The sequence below is a fragment of the Capra hircus genome, chromosome 13 (assembly GCF_001704415.2).
Source record: "Capra hircus breed San Clemente chromosome 13, ASM170441v1, whole genome shotgun sequence".
Classification (NCBI taxonomy): Eukaryota; Metazoa; Chordata; class Mammalia; order Artiodactyla; family Bovidae; genus Capra; species Capra hircus.
The window spans coordinates 61,956,128-61,973,622 of NC_030820.1; the positions used below are offsets into that span (position 1 = coordinate 61,956,128).

At 46.5% G+C, this 17,495-nt stretch overlaps 1 protein-coding gene across 1 annotated transcript; it reads left to right on the forward strand.

The window, feature by feature from the left end:
- BPIFA2 (BPI fold containing family A member 2) lies at positions 5,907-15,429 on the forward strand. The gene is made up of 8 exons (XM_005688464.3): positions 5,907-6,054; positions 7,799-7,931; positions 9,193-9,297; positions 10,225-10,377; positions 12,599-12,680; positions 13,733-13,796; positions 14,633-14,692; positions 15,261-15,429. The coding sequence occupies exons 1-7, from the start codon at positions 5,907-5,909 to the stop codon at positions 14,650-14,652; spliced, it is 705 nt and encodes a 234-aa protein (XP_005688521.2). The 3' UTR covers positions 14,653-14,692; positions 15,261-15,429.

The following is a 17,495-nucleotide window of genomic DNA, read 5'->3' on the forward strand; positions in this document are numbered from 1 at the left end:
CACATATTCACAGAGGTTGGGACTCTGGGACCTGCCTAGTGCTGTCAGGGGGAGGAGAGACCCTGATCTGGGTTCTAGGCTTGGCTCAGTTTATAACCTGTTTTGTGACTCTGAGGAAGACGTTCATTTTCTCCAGGGTCTCCACTTCCTCTAACTACAAAATGAATGGAGGCTTCCTGCTACACAGTTGACCCCTTGGTGTTCTGAGAGGTGGTCAGGAATGTCTGGGGGCTACTTGCTACATTGCCACCAGCTGGAGCAACGTACGTAGGGGAGAAACCTCGGGCCAGCCCCTCCCACACCCTTAGCCACTACACATACCTGTGGCCAGAGAGAAGGGAGGGGGGTTCTAATGCAGCAGAAGCGCCCCGTGTCTGGGGAGAGGCAGACGTGCACAGAAAGTACTTGGAAACAGAGCAACATGCTCTCCCTCAGGGCCACCCAGGGGCAGGGTCCCCGATCTGTGTGTTACAGTAACAGTGACAACAACACGTCAGGGAGCATGTGTTCATCAGCTATGATCACAAGGCATTGTTATGACACAGGGGACACGTCAGGGAACAAAACAGACGAGATCCCTGCCTAGCGGGGCTCCCTGTCCAGTGGACGAGGAAGAAAGCTAATCTTTAGGGACCGCGTGTCCAGATTTATACATGCTAACTGTGTACCCTTCAGACCAGTTCAGTGATGTAGGTACACCCATTTGCCCTATTTACAGGTGAGTAAACTGAGTCTCTAAGAGGGAAAGATCATGAGGCTAGTAAGTGGCAGCACTCTGATTTGCTTACAGCCTCCTCATACTTTCAAGAACTGCACACACGGCCCCTTGTCTCTCTCCCTATTTTCCAGGGCTCCTGAATGCTGCCTTAGGTCACCACTCACTACTATGTATTGCAATAATAGTAATTATGATGACCTCTATCATTCATGGAGCACCTTCCTCAGCCAGGGCTGGGTTGGGCTCTCTACTGACATTTCCTCATTTAGTGCCCCCAGCAGCTCTTCTAAGGTAGAGGATATTCTAGTGCTCGTTTTCATGGTTGAAAGCAAACAAAACAGGGCTCAGAGAGGTTATGACATTTACCTGCTGTCACACCACCAACAAGGAAAACTTCTGGGATGTACACCCAAGGATGACCTAAGAGCAAGCTTATTGTACTGTTACAAATAAAACACATGGACTACTGGATGAGTACATTTTAATTAATCAGCATTAAAAATGCTTATGCAAGCTCTAAAAAATATTTATTGAAAATCTGCTTTCTGTCGGGGCCTGGGCATGAAGCCTGTGATTTTGGCTTCAGAGACGGGGCAGTTATCACTGTGCCCATGGAGTTGGTGGAATTCATGCTCAAAGCAAGACTGTGGGGCACCCAGGCCGGTGGGAATGTAGCAAGTATCCCTTAGATGTTCCTGACCACCTCTCAGAGCCCCAAGGAGTCAGCCATGTAGCAGGGAACCTCTGTTCATTTTGTAGTTAGAGGTAACAGAGACCTTGGGAGAAAATGAACATGTTACTCAGAGTCACAAAGCAGGTTATTTGCTGGCCAAGATTGGAACCTAGATAAGAGTCTTCATCTCCTTCTCCCAACACCAGGCAGGTCCCAGAGTCCCACCCTCCATGAACATGTGGTGTTTGTGTGCCCATTGCTGGCTAAAGGGCCTCTTGGGTACGACCTGGGCCAACAGTGGCAAACACACAATGCCTCCAATCTCCCCTCCTGAACTTGTGGCAGACATCACTAATCAATCCTTCCCTCCAAGTTTAGGAGCTGCCAACAAAGGCTTCTTAACATAAAGCCCCATCCAATCCCTATATTCTATCAGATCGTATTTAAGACCATAGTACTCTCTCCGCTATCTTAGCCCCAGAAGGGAAACTTAGGCTTATGAGGAAGCACACCTGCCAAGGGCTATACACAATCACCCAAGGGAGCCAGAATTTGCGGAGACTGGTTTACTGGAGACATGAGCCCATTTTATCTCATTCAGTCTTTATTGCACACAAAAATAAGAAATGCAATCAGTGATGTTGCTCAGTCATGTCTGACTCTTTGTGATCCCATGTACTGTGGCCTACCAGGCTCCTCCATCCATGGAATTTTCCAGGCAAGAGTACTGGAGTGGGTTGCCATTTCCTTCTCCAGAGGATCTCCCTGACCTGGGAATCGAACCCAGGTTCCCTGCGTTGCAGGCAGAAGCTTTACCATCTGAGCTACCAGGGAAGCCCAAGAAATTCAGTAGCCATTGCTTAAGATTAAGCGTATTGAGTGCTTTATTTTCTCACCTAGTCTTCTCCATAACCCTCTGGGGTGGGACCATGTATAGATGGGAGACCTGAGGCAGAGGGGAGTGAAATGGCCTGACAATAGAAACAACTAACATCATCATTTCATCATTGGTGTCACTGCATATCAGGGACCTACTTCATGCTCAGCCCTTCATACACATTATCCCGCCACATCCTCACCACAAACCTGGAGGAGAATCCCGTCTTTAGACGCATTTCACACACAGGGGACCTGAGGCTCCAGGAGATGAAGCTCCTTGTCCAGGCTGCATAGCCAGTAACAGGAGGAGAGGATTCAAACTCAGTTGGCCCAGCACTAGAGCAGGGGTATGATCACCAGCACCTCAATACCATTTTAATTTCCATTTGCCACCAGGATCCAAACACAGCTTGACTACCTATTTTACTAGCTGAAGCCTGGGGCCAACACCAGGTCTGAGCTCACTATATCACACTCAGTCCCCTGGGCTGTGTCCTGAGTAGGGACAACTCTCTGCACAGGGTTTCTGCATAGCCCTCAGCTCTGTGCCCACAACCAGGAGAAGAGGGGCCTCAGATATTTGCAGAACTAGGCACAGACAGTCTGGGAGGATGGTCTGCTGATGGGCTCAAAGCTCTGATGGACAAGGTTCTCCATGACCCAGGCTTAGTGTTGGGCACCTGCCCTGTGCTTTGATGGTGGGAAACAGAGTCAGGGTGAGAAGGCTACCTCCTGAAACCTCTGGACCTACCCCTACATTTCCTGGCTGCTATCATGTCCAGGACAGGATTCCAGGTTTCTACTGAGATGCAGGTGGGCAAATGGAGGAGACGACCCTGGGTGACTAGCAGGTGCTCCCAACCTAATGCCAAGTGGGCATGCATTTGCACTTCCCAGACCGGGTGTTCCGGGTTGACAGGGGCCCAGTGCACCAGACATTACAACCAACTCAAACAGCAGAGGTCAAGGAATAAACAGGGTATTCAAGTCCAAGGACTCTCTTGCCCCACCGGCTGGCCTCAAGGTGATCTGAGTGAAATGTCCTTCCCTGGGGACCCAAACATTGGGCCTTGTCCTTGTGAGAACTGGGCCAGTCACCTCTTTTCCCTAAACCTCTGTTTCCTCAACCGGAAAGTGGGGCTTTCTGAACCTCCTCACAGAGCTGTCCTGAGCACAAGTTGGGAAAGTGGACCTGCAGTGCCAAGCCCAGGCCCTGGCACTCACCTGCCCCTACTGGGAGCTGATCATCATGGCTGATGAATGCCACTCACTGCTGCCCCCAGAGGACAAAAAGGAAGCTGGCTTTGTCCTGGGTGTGGTCCGTGATGAGACACTACCCAGCATCAGCCAGTGTGACCCCAGGAGGCCATGGCCAGGTGGATGTGGGTCTTGGGAGGACAGGCCGGTGAGAAAGGAAAGAGGCCGGAAGCCTGAGGGAACCATATCCCCATGGGGCAGCCAGACTCAGGGAGGAAAAAAACCTGGGAGCAAGAGCCGTACAAATGTGCCACAATGATCTTCAAATGAGAGACCAAGGAAATTCCGAATCATGGCTCACAGTCACAAGTCACACAGGACATTAGCAGTCATCTGGTCAAATTCCCAAGCATCTCTAAGGATGGGACCCTCACCACCTTATCAGAGAGTGGACGGCCTTATCAGATGCCACAGAGATGCTTGGAGCATTCTAGAACCAGGTCAGGGTCTTGGGACCCACATGAGAGGAAAGCCCTAGAGGAAAGGGTGGTAACAGCTTGTTAAGAGCAGAGAAGAAGGGGAAAAGTCAAATGATAATGATCTGCTGTGACAGAGCCAGCAAGAAGCTGAGCTCCGGGAAGATGGGGAGGGACCACCTCAGGAGAGCCGGCACAGAGGTTGCAAGGTGATGTCAAGAGCCAGGGACAACTAGGCAGGTGAGTTCTGGGGAAAGGGAATGGTTTGTGTGGAGGTCAAAGGGAGAAAAAGGGCTGATGTCTTTCTGGAACAGAAGGAAGACAGTAGGGCCATGGAAGGAGAGGCAGATGAGTTCTGGGTGGCCGTGAACAGTGCCGCAAGGCCATGATAAGGATGTTGTTTTGAAGCTGAGTGCTTCGACCTCTGGCCACTGCACTGACAGTAGATGGGTTGGGGACAAGTGTGTAGAGGAATCCTGCATACATGAGGGTATATATGGAAGCAGATTTTGTTCACTTACAGGAGTAAATCTACTGACTAAATGGAGTAGGTAGACAGGGGTGGGTGGTCCTGAACTGAAAACATTTGCCCTAAAGTTGGCTCCACTGGAGAGCACTCAGATATAAGAGAAGATTTGGGAAGAATGACCTCACTGGTCACTGACCCTGACTCTGTGGGCCACATTTCTAGCCCCATATCTGTCCCTGTCTTACTGGGGGACCTCAAGCTGGTTTCCAAATACTGAGAATTAGTATCAGTAATTTCCCTCTGAGCCTGCGTTTCCAAGTCCTGATGGAATTAAGCTGGATGATCACTATGGGTCCTTCTACCAGAACAGTCTCCACTTCATCCATTCTCGGTCTGTATCCCAGCCCCCACTTACAATGGCTGCCATCTTGGCAGCATGAGAACCTGCTCTTAGTCTTGGCACAAAGTCCTCTCCATATCCACTTATTCCAATTCAATCATCTTGGGTGACCTTTGCTTTGGAAGTCTCTCTGCATTCACTCTGGACAGGGGTTATTTTCATTGGAGTCTCCTTGGATGGCTCTGGACACAGGGCTTGTTTCCGGGGGCAGCCTCCCTTCCCATCGCCATCTGGAAGATATAAGGGCCATCAGCATCCGGCAGAATTCAGGAGGCTGTGCAGGCGAGCAAGGACTCTGTAAGTATTTTCCTCCAAACCTGGGAATGGTGGGCTTTCTACCTAACGTCGCCCCACCAAAGGCCTTCAGAAGGCTTTGGGGGCTGGAGGCAGAGGGATTGGTTTAACTCAATTATCTCGACTAGCATAAATTGAGAAATGGATTCAACTAGAAGAAGTGCCAAACTGACATGAAAAGTTGGCTCATGATGTGGTGCCCGTTTATTTGCTCATACTTTTATTCAGCAAACTTTATTTTGTTGTAGTGAGTGAAGAGCAGGGTTCTTACTATGTGTAATGAATTCAATAGTGAGATACATCACAATCCCTCCTCTAAGGGGTGCACAGCCTGACGGGAAAGGCAGCCAAGTCTTCCCTAACTGGTACCCAGGACTGTGGTCATACAATGAAGGCAGCAAGATGGTGGAGTGGGGCCCCCTAACCTAGACTCTGGGAAGAGTCTAGAGTGATCTTCCTGGAGGACATGATATCTTACTGAATTTGCAGAGTCAGAAGGAAGTGACTCAGGTAAAAATGAAGAGAAGAGAGAAATGTTCCAGGCAGAGAAGCCGGCATGTGGTAAAGAGCTCTGACCTGGAGTCAGGCATCATTTTTCAAATAGTAACTCTTTCATTCACTAGTTGTTTATCTCTGGGCAAGTTGCTCTAACCTTCTGACCTGGGCTGCCCATCTGAAAGAGAGGAGATAACCCAAGCACTGTTGAGTGTAACAGTCACAGGTGCTCATCCAAGATCCCGTCTCCCTATAGATAATTCTCACTCTTGATCCTCCCATGACTGTCCAGGTGTCAGGACAAGATGTTTCAGCTTTGGAAACTTGTTCTCTTGTGCGGCCTGCTTACTGGGACCTCGGCCTCTCTTCTTGACATTCGTGGCAATGATGTTGTGGGGAAGCTGATATCTGGTCTTGAGAGAGGACTTGGCACCTTCGACAGTACACTTGAAAGTGAGTTAATAACAGGGATGGTCAGTGGCACCTAGGAGCTTCCTGCTAAATACTATGCCTATATTACCAAAGGCTGCAGCAGGGGCTCTCTTTATGGGTTGTTTACTAAGAGGATGACTAATTGGTTCCTGGGTCATTGTTTATTATTCTTCTAGAAATAAGCAAAGATTAACTGAATATCGCTTTACATCTTCAGTTCAGTCACTCAGTCATGTCTGACTCTTTGCGACCCCATGAACTGCAGCATGCCAGGCCTCCCTGTCTATCACCAACTCCTGGAGTGTACACAAACTCATGACCACTGAGTCGGTGATGCCATCTTCTATCACAGTAAACTTTTCTAATATGTTCGTAGGAGAAATTCCTAAAAGTGACATTTCAAAAGTTCAAAACTATGCATATTTTAGCAGATATTGACAAATAATAATACCCTATGCTAACATTTTCTCCAATAGTCTATGAGCTTACCCTTTTTGCTACTTCCTTGACAGCACTGGTTTGAACAACTGAATTTTTTGCCAGTCTCACAGATGAAAGGTTATAATTCATGTCACTTAACTTCTCTCTAATTCTGAAAGAATACATTCATTTTTTTCATATTTTCATAATTATGGTTAATTACTTAAATATTTTATTTATATTTGTAGCATATTCTTCCTCTGCGCCATTCAATTTACTTAGTACTTTGTATTAACTAATTGGAAAAGGATTCCTACCTAGCCTAGCTAGCTTTAAAATTACCTGCCTTTCTAGTTAATCACATTTCCTTGTAATTCTGATTTCTTGAAAGAACTTGGCCTTCTTTTCAATTTCTGGAAACATTCCCAGCACCCTGACAAACATGCTTTATAGGGGAAATTATTTTCTGTATATGACTTCCTTTCAAACCTTGCCAGGGCTTGAGCAAATGTCAAAGATATAGGAGGGACCAACTTTCCAGTTTCAGTGCTGATAAAACTGAGCTCAGAAACAGAAGTGTCTAGATTATCTATAGGACCAGACAGAGTTTCCATCTCTGTTTCCATCATTTTAATTAGGTAGATATTGTCCATTGCAGAGCCAAGTTGGAGTACTCTGATTGCATATCTCTTCCTGTAGCCTTTTATGTATTTTTTTGAGCTGGTTGTTGCCTTCCTGTTTCTCATTTGAATTCTTTTCTACACGTATATTCTGAACTCTTTTCAACTGTGCCATTCTACATCTGCCATGCCATTTCCTCTATCAAATCCCTCTTTTCTCTGAAAGACCCTCTGTTAGGACTCTCTGTCCTCCTGCTCCTGAATGAATCACTGCTTTCTAGGCCTGCTATCCAGGACTCCTACTTGCCACTTAAATAATTTGGAGCCATATTTTTTCTTTGATTCTACATTTTCCATTTCTTATTTTATTCTCAGTTTATTCTGTTTGTATGAGCATCTCCTTAATCTTCACTACTAGAAGCTGATGTGCAATCAATATCTATTGCCTGCTCAATGGATTGATTGCTTTGTTGAAATGATGAGCATATATTAGCATAATATTAGCATGATACTAGGAACAAGGTCTCCTAGCTGTGTGACTTTGGTCCATTTCTTAATCTTTTGAGCCTTTATTTCCTCATCTGAAAGTGCAGATAATAGTAATATCTATTTTATGGAGGTGTTATAAGATGAAATAACATAGGCAAGTAGTCTCATTTAGTGCCTGTTGCCTAAGAGCTGCTTCTTAAGTTGTGTACTGCACTGAACGGAGATTGTTTTTGCAGCTATCTTTCAGAATTTGAAGACTGAATTGGAATTCAGGTGTTCAGACGAGGTGGTGGAGGAGACCCGGCAAACTGAGAATTTGTTGGAACAACTCATTTCTAGAATTTTTCAAGTAGTGAACAGGCTTACAGGGTAAGTTGATGCTTCATGTTGGGGATTTTTGTTCCCAGAAAAGAGAATACATATCTTTGGGGAGGTAAGTTTAATATAAAAGAAAGAAAGATGAATAAACCTTGTGTGTTCTTGCAGAGCAGAAGCTGTCTGAGGCCAGCTCTGTCAGAGCCTGGGGAAATTAGTCAGGGTTGCAGGGCCTGTGAGCATCTCATGGGTCTGGACCCTCCCATTCTGTGATTTCAGGGTCACGATGAAGATTCTCTTCTCTCTCACCTCTATCTATTTGCTGATGCCGAAAGTCCCTTTTCTAAGGACTAAGACTTTTCTTCTCTGAATATAGCTGAGTATAAAAGTCTGAATGGCCTCAGGAGAGAGAAAACTAGAATTCACGCCACGTATATAGGTGGCTCCACACATAACATCTTGGAGTCAGGCAGTTCTGGGTTCAAAATCTGTCTCTGCATAAAAAGAATGAAATAATGCTGTCTGCAGCAACAAAAGGATGGACATAGAGGTTATCATACTAAATGAAGTAAGTCAGATAGAGGAGAAACAAATACCATATGATACCACTTATATATGGAATCTAAAATATGATACAAAGGATCGTATATAAAACAGACTCATGGACCTAAAAACAAACTCATGGTTACCAGAAGGGAAAGCAATGTGGGGGAGAAATTAGGAGTTTGGCATTAACATATGCTAAGTTGCTTCAGTCATGTCCATCTCTTTACGACCCTGTGGACCATAGCCCAACAGGCTCCTCTGTCCATGGGACTGTGCAGGCAAAAATACTGGAATGGGCTGCCATTTCCTACTCCAGGCATTGACATATACACACTACTATATATACAGGAAACAACCAACAAGGACCTACTATATAGCACAGGGAATCATACTCAGTATTTTGTAATAACCTATAAGGGAAAAGAATCTGAAATAAAATTACCTCTGTAATTATACATATCTATATCTGAGTCACTCTGCTGTCCACCTGAAACTAACACAACATTGTAAAGCAACTATGTATCAATTTTAAATAAACATGCTGGCTTTGCCTCATATTCACTCTTGGCCTTTTGAGGGAAATCACAGCTGTTTGACCCTCAGTCTGCCATGCCATCCAATGGAAAGAATCCAACACCTGAGCAGGGCTCTCATGAAGACCAAAGCAGGCAAGGTCCATGAGGCTCAAATCTCAGCACAAAGCTGGCATAGAGAAGAGCCAAGCAATGGCTGTCAGGAGTGACAATGGTGAATTGTGGTTTCTACACAGGGTGAGAATCAGAAATGTCCAAGTCCCGGATATCACATTCGAAGCAATTGCTGAAAACAGTGCTGATGTAAAGATCCCCATCACTGCTGATGTCGCCGTGAACCTGTGAGTAGCCTAGGAATCTGAGGTTTGAGGCAGCAAGGTACGGCCAATAGGTCTCCAATCTGGAATCAGGCACTTTTCCACCCTGCTCTCTTGGTCTCCTAATCAGTAAAATAAGGAGGCCTTTGCAACTCCTAAATCCTAACCTTTAAATTGTTCTAAGAAACATTGCCCAGAACGAAATCTTTTTAAAAAATCCTCCATGAAATATATTTCCAAAATCATGAAATTTAATCTAATGATAAAAGTTGAAAATTTGAGAAGACGTGAACATTTTTAACCCTTTGGCAAAGTTTCCTCCTGCATCATTTTGCCTCTCAAGATTCTCTTTAAGTAGCAGTGACCAGTATGGGCCATATAGCAGTGTACAGGTCATAATGAAGGGCATGAGAAAATTATATGGAAACTGTAATTTCTAAGTATTTTAATTACTTTATAAATAGAAAGAGAAAGGAAAATGCAGATGTGTAGAAGAGTCTTTATAAATTAAGTGTACGATGATTTCATCATTGAACTATCATATAAGATCTTGGAATAGTCACTTAACATCTCTATACCAAATATTTCCTCATGCTGAAAGTAGAGATGATAGTGTTTCTCCCTCATGGTACTGCTGTCAAGATTAAAAGGCTTCATCCAGGTGAAATACTGTTGTGAAATACTAACACAGGGTTTGTACTCAAGAAATGTAAACTATTATTTTTATTTTATTTATTGGTGTGATATTGTATAGAAATTTCATACGAGCCAAACTCATGTGGCCAAGAGAAGCAATACCTAATGTAAGAATGCAGGTTCCATAAAAAATTTACACACTATTGACTTTATCCATAGACATCCCATGCAATGGCCATCTAGAGAGAGAGACTCATGTGGGCAATGTGAAGAGACTTCTCCACCTCTGTTCACTGTGAATCTTATTCCCTGTAGGCCTCTGTTGGGTGAGATTGTTGACCTGGACCTCAAAGTGGACCTCCAAACTAGTGTCAGCATTGAAACGGATGCTGAGACTGGTGACTCCAGGGTGGTCGTGGGAGAATGCCCCAACAACCCAGAAAGCATCTCACTCACGGTGCTGCACAGGTGAGGCTCACATGGAATTCCAGAGGAGCTGAGACTTATAATTTCAGCTCTATTTCTAACCTTGGAAGGAGCAGAATATGGATTAAAAAAAGAGGGGGTGGGGAGAGAGTTCAGACTCTGGAGTTAAGTTAGCTTTGCCACTCACTTGGGTCTTTATAATCGATTTAGCCTATAGAAGCTTTAGCTATCATATCTGTATACTAAGGTTGGTAACATTACCTGACTCATAGGCTACTATGTTGACCAAATGAGAAAATGCAAGTGTTTAGCATACTCAGAGAATATTTGGCCAAGCACATACTAAACTTTCAGTAATAATAATATCCATTCTGATTTTCTGTCTCTTGGTTCTTCCCATTACTAAGACAGGGAGTGTTGACCTCTCAAACCATTTCTGTGAATTTGTGTATTTCACCTTTCAGCTTTATTTGTTTTTGCTTCATGGATTTTAATACTCTGTTGCATGCACGTTTAGCATTGTTACATCTACTTGAAGAACTGACCCTTCTCTTATTATATACTGTCCCTCAAAAAATAATAATAACAATGATAATATACTGTGTTTACCTTCTTACCTCCAGTTAAGAGTGGGCAAGAAGAGCAATCTCTGCCATGGGCTCTAATTTCAGACTGCCCTAATCATCTTCCACTCAATGGAAGAGTCCCAAAATAAGATGTTGGAAAATTAATTCTCTCCATTTAAATCACTGATCTCCAGTAACCCACAAAATCTAGATCTTAAACTGTGTGCTTGAAAGAGCAGGCTTAGTCCAGGGGTGAGGGCAGAGAGAAAAAGGCTGACCCTGGTCCTGGCAGGGAGAGGAGAAGTGGTCTGGAAGCTGAAGAGTGGGGCAGGTTGGCCTTGGCAGATATCAAGGCTGAGCCATGAGTAGAGGTCAGTCCATCCTGCTCCAAGAAAGGATCTGATCACAGATTGCCTAGAAACCCTCCAAAACCAAAGATAGGCTCTGCAGCCTACCATCACTTGGAAAGACTGTAAGTCCAAATGCCTGAGCTCTGCTGGACCTTGCCCAGCCTCTAGCGCCTAGGAAATCATACAGCCTTCTGGGTCTCAGTGACCGTATCTCTGAAATGGCATTCCACTCTGCTGCTCCAAACCCTCAGGGGGCCTGTCTCTCCACTTTGGGTAGAATCTCAGGCCCTCCCAGGGCCATTTAGGCTCTGCCTGATCGGGGTCCACCCTCATATCACTGTGCTCTCCCCCTTGCCCACTGTGCCCTAAACATGTTAGCTTTTGCTCTGAGTCTCAGAAAAACTCCTTCCACTCAAGACCTCTGATGGGCTGCTCTGGCACCTAGAACACCTATCCCCCAATCCCAACTCAATGTACATCTCATCATTCAGGGTCTAAAACAAGGTTCCTCCTATTTTCTCTCTCCAGATCTACTCTCCCCCTTCTGAATGCCTGTCACAAGTTGTCATTATATATTCAATCGTATGTTTACTTCATTTATTCTTCCAGCCCAAAATGTGTGGAGCAGCTGCTCCATGCGAGGCAGCCGGCATTCTGAGCTCTGAGGAATTTGTTGGCGACTGCAGGCAAGGAGCTTGTTCTCGTGAAGCTTAGTCTCTTGAGGGGAAGGCAGACAGGCGAGCATTCAGTACAGCTATAAAGGGCTCACACGGGGAATTTCAGATGGCAAAGATCCCTGAGTAGTGCATCACACTTAACAGGATGCTATAGTACAAAGTGTCGCGAAATCCTTCCTTAGGCAAACAGTCAGGGAGGGCTGCCCTGAGGTGGTGAGAGGAATGCTGAGAGCTGAAGGTAGGAAGGAGCCAGCCTTAGGGAAGCTTGTTTAATATGGGGTTGGCCAAAAAATTTATTTGGGATTTTCCATAAGATGTTACAGGAAACTCAAAACGAGCATTTTGGCCTCTAATATTTAGGGACCATAATAGGAGCTGCATGTGCTTTGTTCATCACTGTGCCCCAGTCAGGCTTGGTTCGCAGCATAAATATGTGCTGACAAATGAATGGATGGCTAGATGGGTGGATGGATAAAAGAATGGATGGATGGATGGATGGAAGGATGAGGTCTCAGGGTTGTGATGAGACTCTAATGAGCTACTGGGGTGGGCTGCTGGTCAACCATGGAGTTCTAAGTGATGATCCCGCTGGGTAGAAGTTCAAACAAGTCACCTGACTTCAGGGTATTCCACCATTCACCAACGTTTATCAATTTCCTCTTTTCTCCAGACGCTTTGGATTGCTCAATGATGTTGTGGACATTGGAGTCAACCTTGCGAGGAGGGTGGTGTCCTCTGTAGTGCAGAATGAGGTGAGTCACCCACTCCTGGGGGTGTAGAGTCACACCTGGTGTTGGCAGGTGTGTCATTCCGTGGGTGGGCTGTACTCTCTGGACACCTTCCTTTCTGAAGGGCCAACTTCCCTTTGAGTTGTCCGTTGCTACTCCCTCCGCCCCACTTCACTCAGCCTGGCCTGGGGAGGAGAAGAGGGGCCCAATATGAGCTGAAATCACTGGGTCCCACACTTGAACCATTTGCCATACCCATGGACTGCCAGTAGGCCTTTCAGCTAATATTTTTCTTATTTCAGTGCAACTTTATTTATTTAAATACCAAAACTACATACACCATAGGTCAGATTCTTATGTATCATATACAAAACTGTATGTACCATGTGCCCTAAATTCCAAAGATTCTAAATTATTTACTCTGGAAGGGGGCTAGGAATCTGGGGTGTTTTTTTTTTCAATCCTCCAGGAGGCCCTGAGATTTACTGAACTGGAGCGTCACTGCTCAAACTGTGGATGTCAGACCAGCAGCACTGACCTTCCCTGGGCATTTCTTGGAATGCAGACCCTTAGGTCCCACTCCAGAACTGCTGCTCATTAATGCATTTTAACAAGATCCTTGAGGAGTTGTATACACACAAAATTCCCAGGGCCCCGTTTGACCCTCAAGGTTTCAGAGTCCAAAGGATAAGGTTTCTAAGAGCACAGGGATCTGGGATGCTTATAGTCTAGATACTTAAGGTACTGGGATTCTAATGTTCTGAGGTTTCTGGGATTCTAGTGTCCTCTGGATCTCAGATATGGGCCTTCTAGGTTTTCATGGCTCTAGAGTCAGACACAACTGAAGCTATTTAACAGCAGCTGCAGCAGCAGACTCCTAAGGGTGAGAAGTTCTGAGGCCCCAAGTAGTGAGCATCTCTGTGGGTGGCAGGCAGGGTGCTCATAACAGGTAATAACCAGTCCTCTAACTTCTCCCATCTCTCCTCTCCCTCCTCACCTCCTCACCTCTTTCTTTCCTTCCCTTTTTCCATTTCTCTCTGTGTGTCTCTCTTTCCCTGGCTCTGTGTGATCCTCAGCTGTGCCCACGAATCCACGAACTCCTTGAAAGCCTGGATGCAGACTGTATTAAGAAACTCATCGGTAAGTCACAGCCTGGGGAAGCAGTGAGGGGGCTCCCTCTGCAGCCTCACAGGGGCTGGTATGCCGCTCTATGCCTACAGCACCAGCAGGTCTGGTCAGGGGACCCTGGAGAAGCTGAGCAAGTCAGAAGAGTGTGATTGGAGGGGTCCCTGCAGACTGAGGGTCTCTGTCGGTCTTTGAGAGCTTCTACTGCCCTCCTTTGTCCCACTGGCAGAACCTGCTGCCCAGAATGATGTCAGAAAGAGGACGGGCCAGATCTGGATCTGCTACTTAGCAACTGTGCAGTCCTGGTCAACTGGCTCTGCCTCTCTGAGCCTCGGGTTCCTCCCAGGTGAAAGGAGATTATGAACACGGCTTAGCTGATGAAGAGATTTAAAGAAAAAGCTTAATATCCAGTAGGCATTGATAATAAACACCATCCCTTCCTTTCCCTTTCTTATAAGGAGGTGTGGTTTCAACCCCAGCCTTGACCTGGGTCTCTGGCATCGCTGGGGTTGCTGGGGCTGTGATGTGGGCAACAGAAATGGGATGAGTGAAGCATCATGGCCCTGAGGCAGTTCTTCTAGAAAATAGCCACAGACCTGGTTCTTCGGGCCGTTGATCTGTGCTTCTTACATACTATCTCACTGGATCCTTGCAATGACCCTGTGGGGATGGGTAGTGTCAGGATACCCATTTTACAGATGAACTAGCTGAGGCTCAGATAGATGGAGTGACACACAAGCAGTCCCGTGGCTGTCAAGTCTGACCTGCTGGAGGGTGGCAGTCACTCTCTGATCTGTGTTTGGCTTTCCAGTGCTGGAGCCTGAGAACTGCTATTCATTGTGTTCCTTCAGGTGAACCTCAGGAAAAATGAAGGGCGCAGATGAGGAAACTGCTGGGATGCCCACCTGCTGGTGAGGACTGGGTCCAGGGCCCCGGGCTGAGAGAAGATGAGACCCCCCCACAGGGGCCCATGGAGAAGCAGAAACAAGCTTGGCTTCTCTTTCTCTAGTGGTAGACTCAGCCCTGATCTCGGTCACAGACCACCTCCTGAGCCTTAATCTGACACGCAGATTGTGCTCGATTCTGCCCCTGACTGAGCCCGGGACGGTCAGCCTGAGCTTTGACTCCAGTAGTTGACTCAGCCCTGATACTGGTCACAGATAGAGACCAGATCGCATCTCAGTCTGATCCCTGATCCTGATCATACACTGAGCCCTGAACCCTGGCTCCTCTGGGCCTTGCTCAGCCTTTTCACATCGGCCATTGTTGCTAAGGTGAGGGAGGTGGGAGGGTGAGGGGATGAGGGGTACTCAGAGCCAGATGCCAGAGAAAGACCGCAAACCACAGGTGCCAGTCCCTCCCCAAGCCTCAGAGCTCGCAGGGTTTGTGGGGAAAGTACTCCGGGAGCTGTGCCTGCTGAATGCAGCAGCAGGTTAGGGTCCCAGGGTGTCCATGCCTCACACCAGGGTCTCCTTCCAGATTGGTTCCGGGACTTGACTGAATCTCTGTACTGTCTCCCTCTGGGACGGTCGGTGCTGCCACCATCCCCCAGGAGTGACAACTGAGCCCAGTCAAAGGACACCTCTCAGATACTCGTGCTCACAGTCAGGACACCCTATGCTTGTCACCCTCCACCCCCAGCAATAAAAAGCCCTTTCAGCACTTCCTGTGTGGTCCGTTGCATTCTTCCAATGGGATTTTGGGGAATGTGGGATATGTGCAACCAGGTAAGCAGAGACCTGGATCTGAAGCTGGAAGGGAGTTTGGGGATTATCCAGCCTCAGCTCCTTGCCTTACAAGTAGGAACACTGAGGCCCAGGATGGGCAAGAAAGTGACCTGAGGTGTCATAGAGACAGCCTCACTCTGCTTCCCTACAGCACCACCATGATGGAGGGCTGCCTTCCCCAGCACACCTGACCTCATGACCTCCTCACAACACCCTTCTGCTCTTGTCCCCATTGTACAGATGAGGAAATTGAGGCTCATAAAGGACAAGAGACATATCAAGGTTACAGGGTAGCAAGTGGCAGGACTAGTTTTTAAAGCCGTGGCTATGGGATCACTTGCTCAGAGAGGTGATGTCCCATCTTCCAGTATTCAGCCACCTCTCCCCAGCCCCTGCAGGTCCTGATGTGTGATCTCAGGCAACTTACTAGAACCACACTTCTCTCACCTCCCCAATGGACTTAACAGTAAAACCTCCCTTTTGCACTGTTGTGATGATTGAATGAATCAATGTGTGGAAAATGCTTAAGCAGATTCTGAGACCTGGTGAGCACAAGATGAATGTCAGCCTCAACACACTGGAATTACTGTCAAACGGCGTTGAGAAATCCCATATTCAATCTTTATACACTCTATCTCACTTGATTCTGATTTCTACTGAGTGATGCAGTGAATGGTTCTTGGAGTAGGTGTGGCAACTGAGTCTCAGAGAGGTGAAGTGACTTCTCCAGGGCCACACAGCTGGTCAGAGGCAAAGCTGGGTTCCATTTGAAGTCAGCCCTCTCCAGAGCTGGTTTTCCCCCTGCTGGCCATAGCAAAGGGACGAGAGTTTTCCTCTCAGCCTATATTTTGTAACAATCCTAACTCCCACAAACTAAGATCATGGCATCCGGTCCCATCACTTCGTGGCGAATAGATGGGGAAACAGTGGGAACAATGGCTGACTTTATTTTGGGGGGCTCCAAAATCACTGAGGATGGTGATTGCAGCCATGAAATGAAAAGATGCTTACTCCTTGGAAGGAAAGTTATGACCAACCTAGAAAGTATAATAAAAAGCAGAGACATTACTTTGTCACAAAGGTCTGTCTAGTCAAGGCTATGGTTTTTCCAGTGGTCATGTATGGATGTGAGAGTTGGACTGTAAAAAGAGCTGAGTACCTAAGAATTGATGCTTTTGAACTATGGTGTTGGAGAAGACTCTTGAGAGTTCCTTGGACTGCAAGGAGATCCAACCAGTCCATCCTAAAGGGGGTCAGTCCTGGGTGTTCGTTGGAAGGACTGATGTTGAAGCTGAAACTCCAATACTTTGGCCACCTAATGTGAAGAGCTGACTCATTTGCAAAGACCCTGATGTTGGGAAAGATTGAGGGAAAGAGGAGAAGGAGATAACAGAGGATGAGATGGTTGGATGGCATCACCGACTCAATGGACATGGGTTTGGGTAGACTCTGGCAGTTGGTGATGGACAGGGAAGCCTGGTGTGCTGCGGTTCATGGGGTTGCAGAGTCAGACACGACTGAGCGATTGAACTGAACTAACTCCCACAAACGTGCACAAGGAGGTCTCACAATTCAGGGCTTCTCTTGAGCAGTAGCCCACTTGGGTCAGTGCTGAGCCTTTGTCCAGGCTGTTCCTCCAGCTGGAACATCACTCCTTCTCTCCCTCCATCTGTTTCAATCCTCAGCCCTACGCCTCTGCTCAGGAGGTGTTTCCTGCTAAGCGGGGACCACTCCTCAATGTTTCCCCAACTAAGAGACCATGTTTTCCAGCTGGTAGGTCTACCCAAGCTACCTTGTCATCATTGCCTCGTAGAGACAGAGAGTACAGGAAGTGTCAGCTCTCATAACAATGGTTTACACATTTTAACAATTATTTTTCCATTTTTAGTGAGAAATAATTGACATTCATCACTGTATAAATTGAAGGCAATGGTTTGATTTCTCTGTATTATGAAATGATTATGACAATAGATTCAGCTAACATTCA

What these genes read in the sequence shown, in the direction of transcription:
- BPIFA2 (XM_005688464.3), top strand. Translation starts at nt 5,907, where the DNA reads ATGTTTCAGCTTTGGAAACTTGTTCTCTTGTGCGGCCTGCTTACTGGG. An exon ending in GTAGTGAACAGGCTTACAGG is followed by an intron (nt 7,932 to 9,192) that starts GTAAGTTGATGC and finishes GTTTCTACACAG; the next exon opens with GGTGAGAATCAGAAATGTCC. An exon ending in CCTCTGTAGTGCAGAATGAG is followed by an intron (nt 12,681 to 13,732) that starts GTGAGTCACCCA and finishes TGTGATCCTCAG; the next exon opens with CTGTGCCCACGAATCCACGA.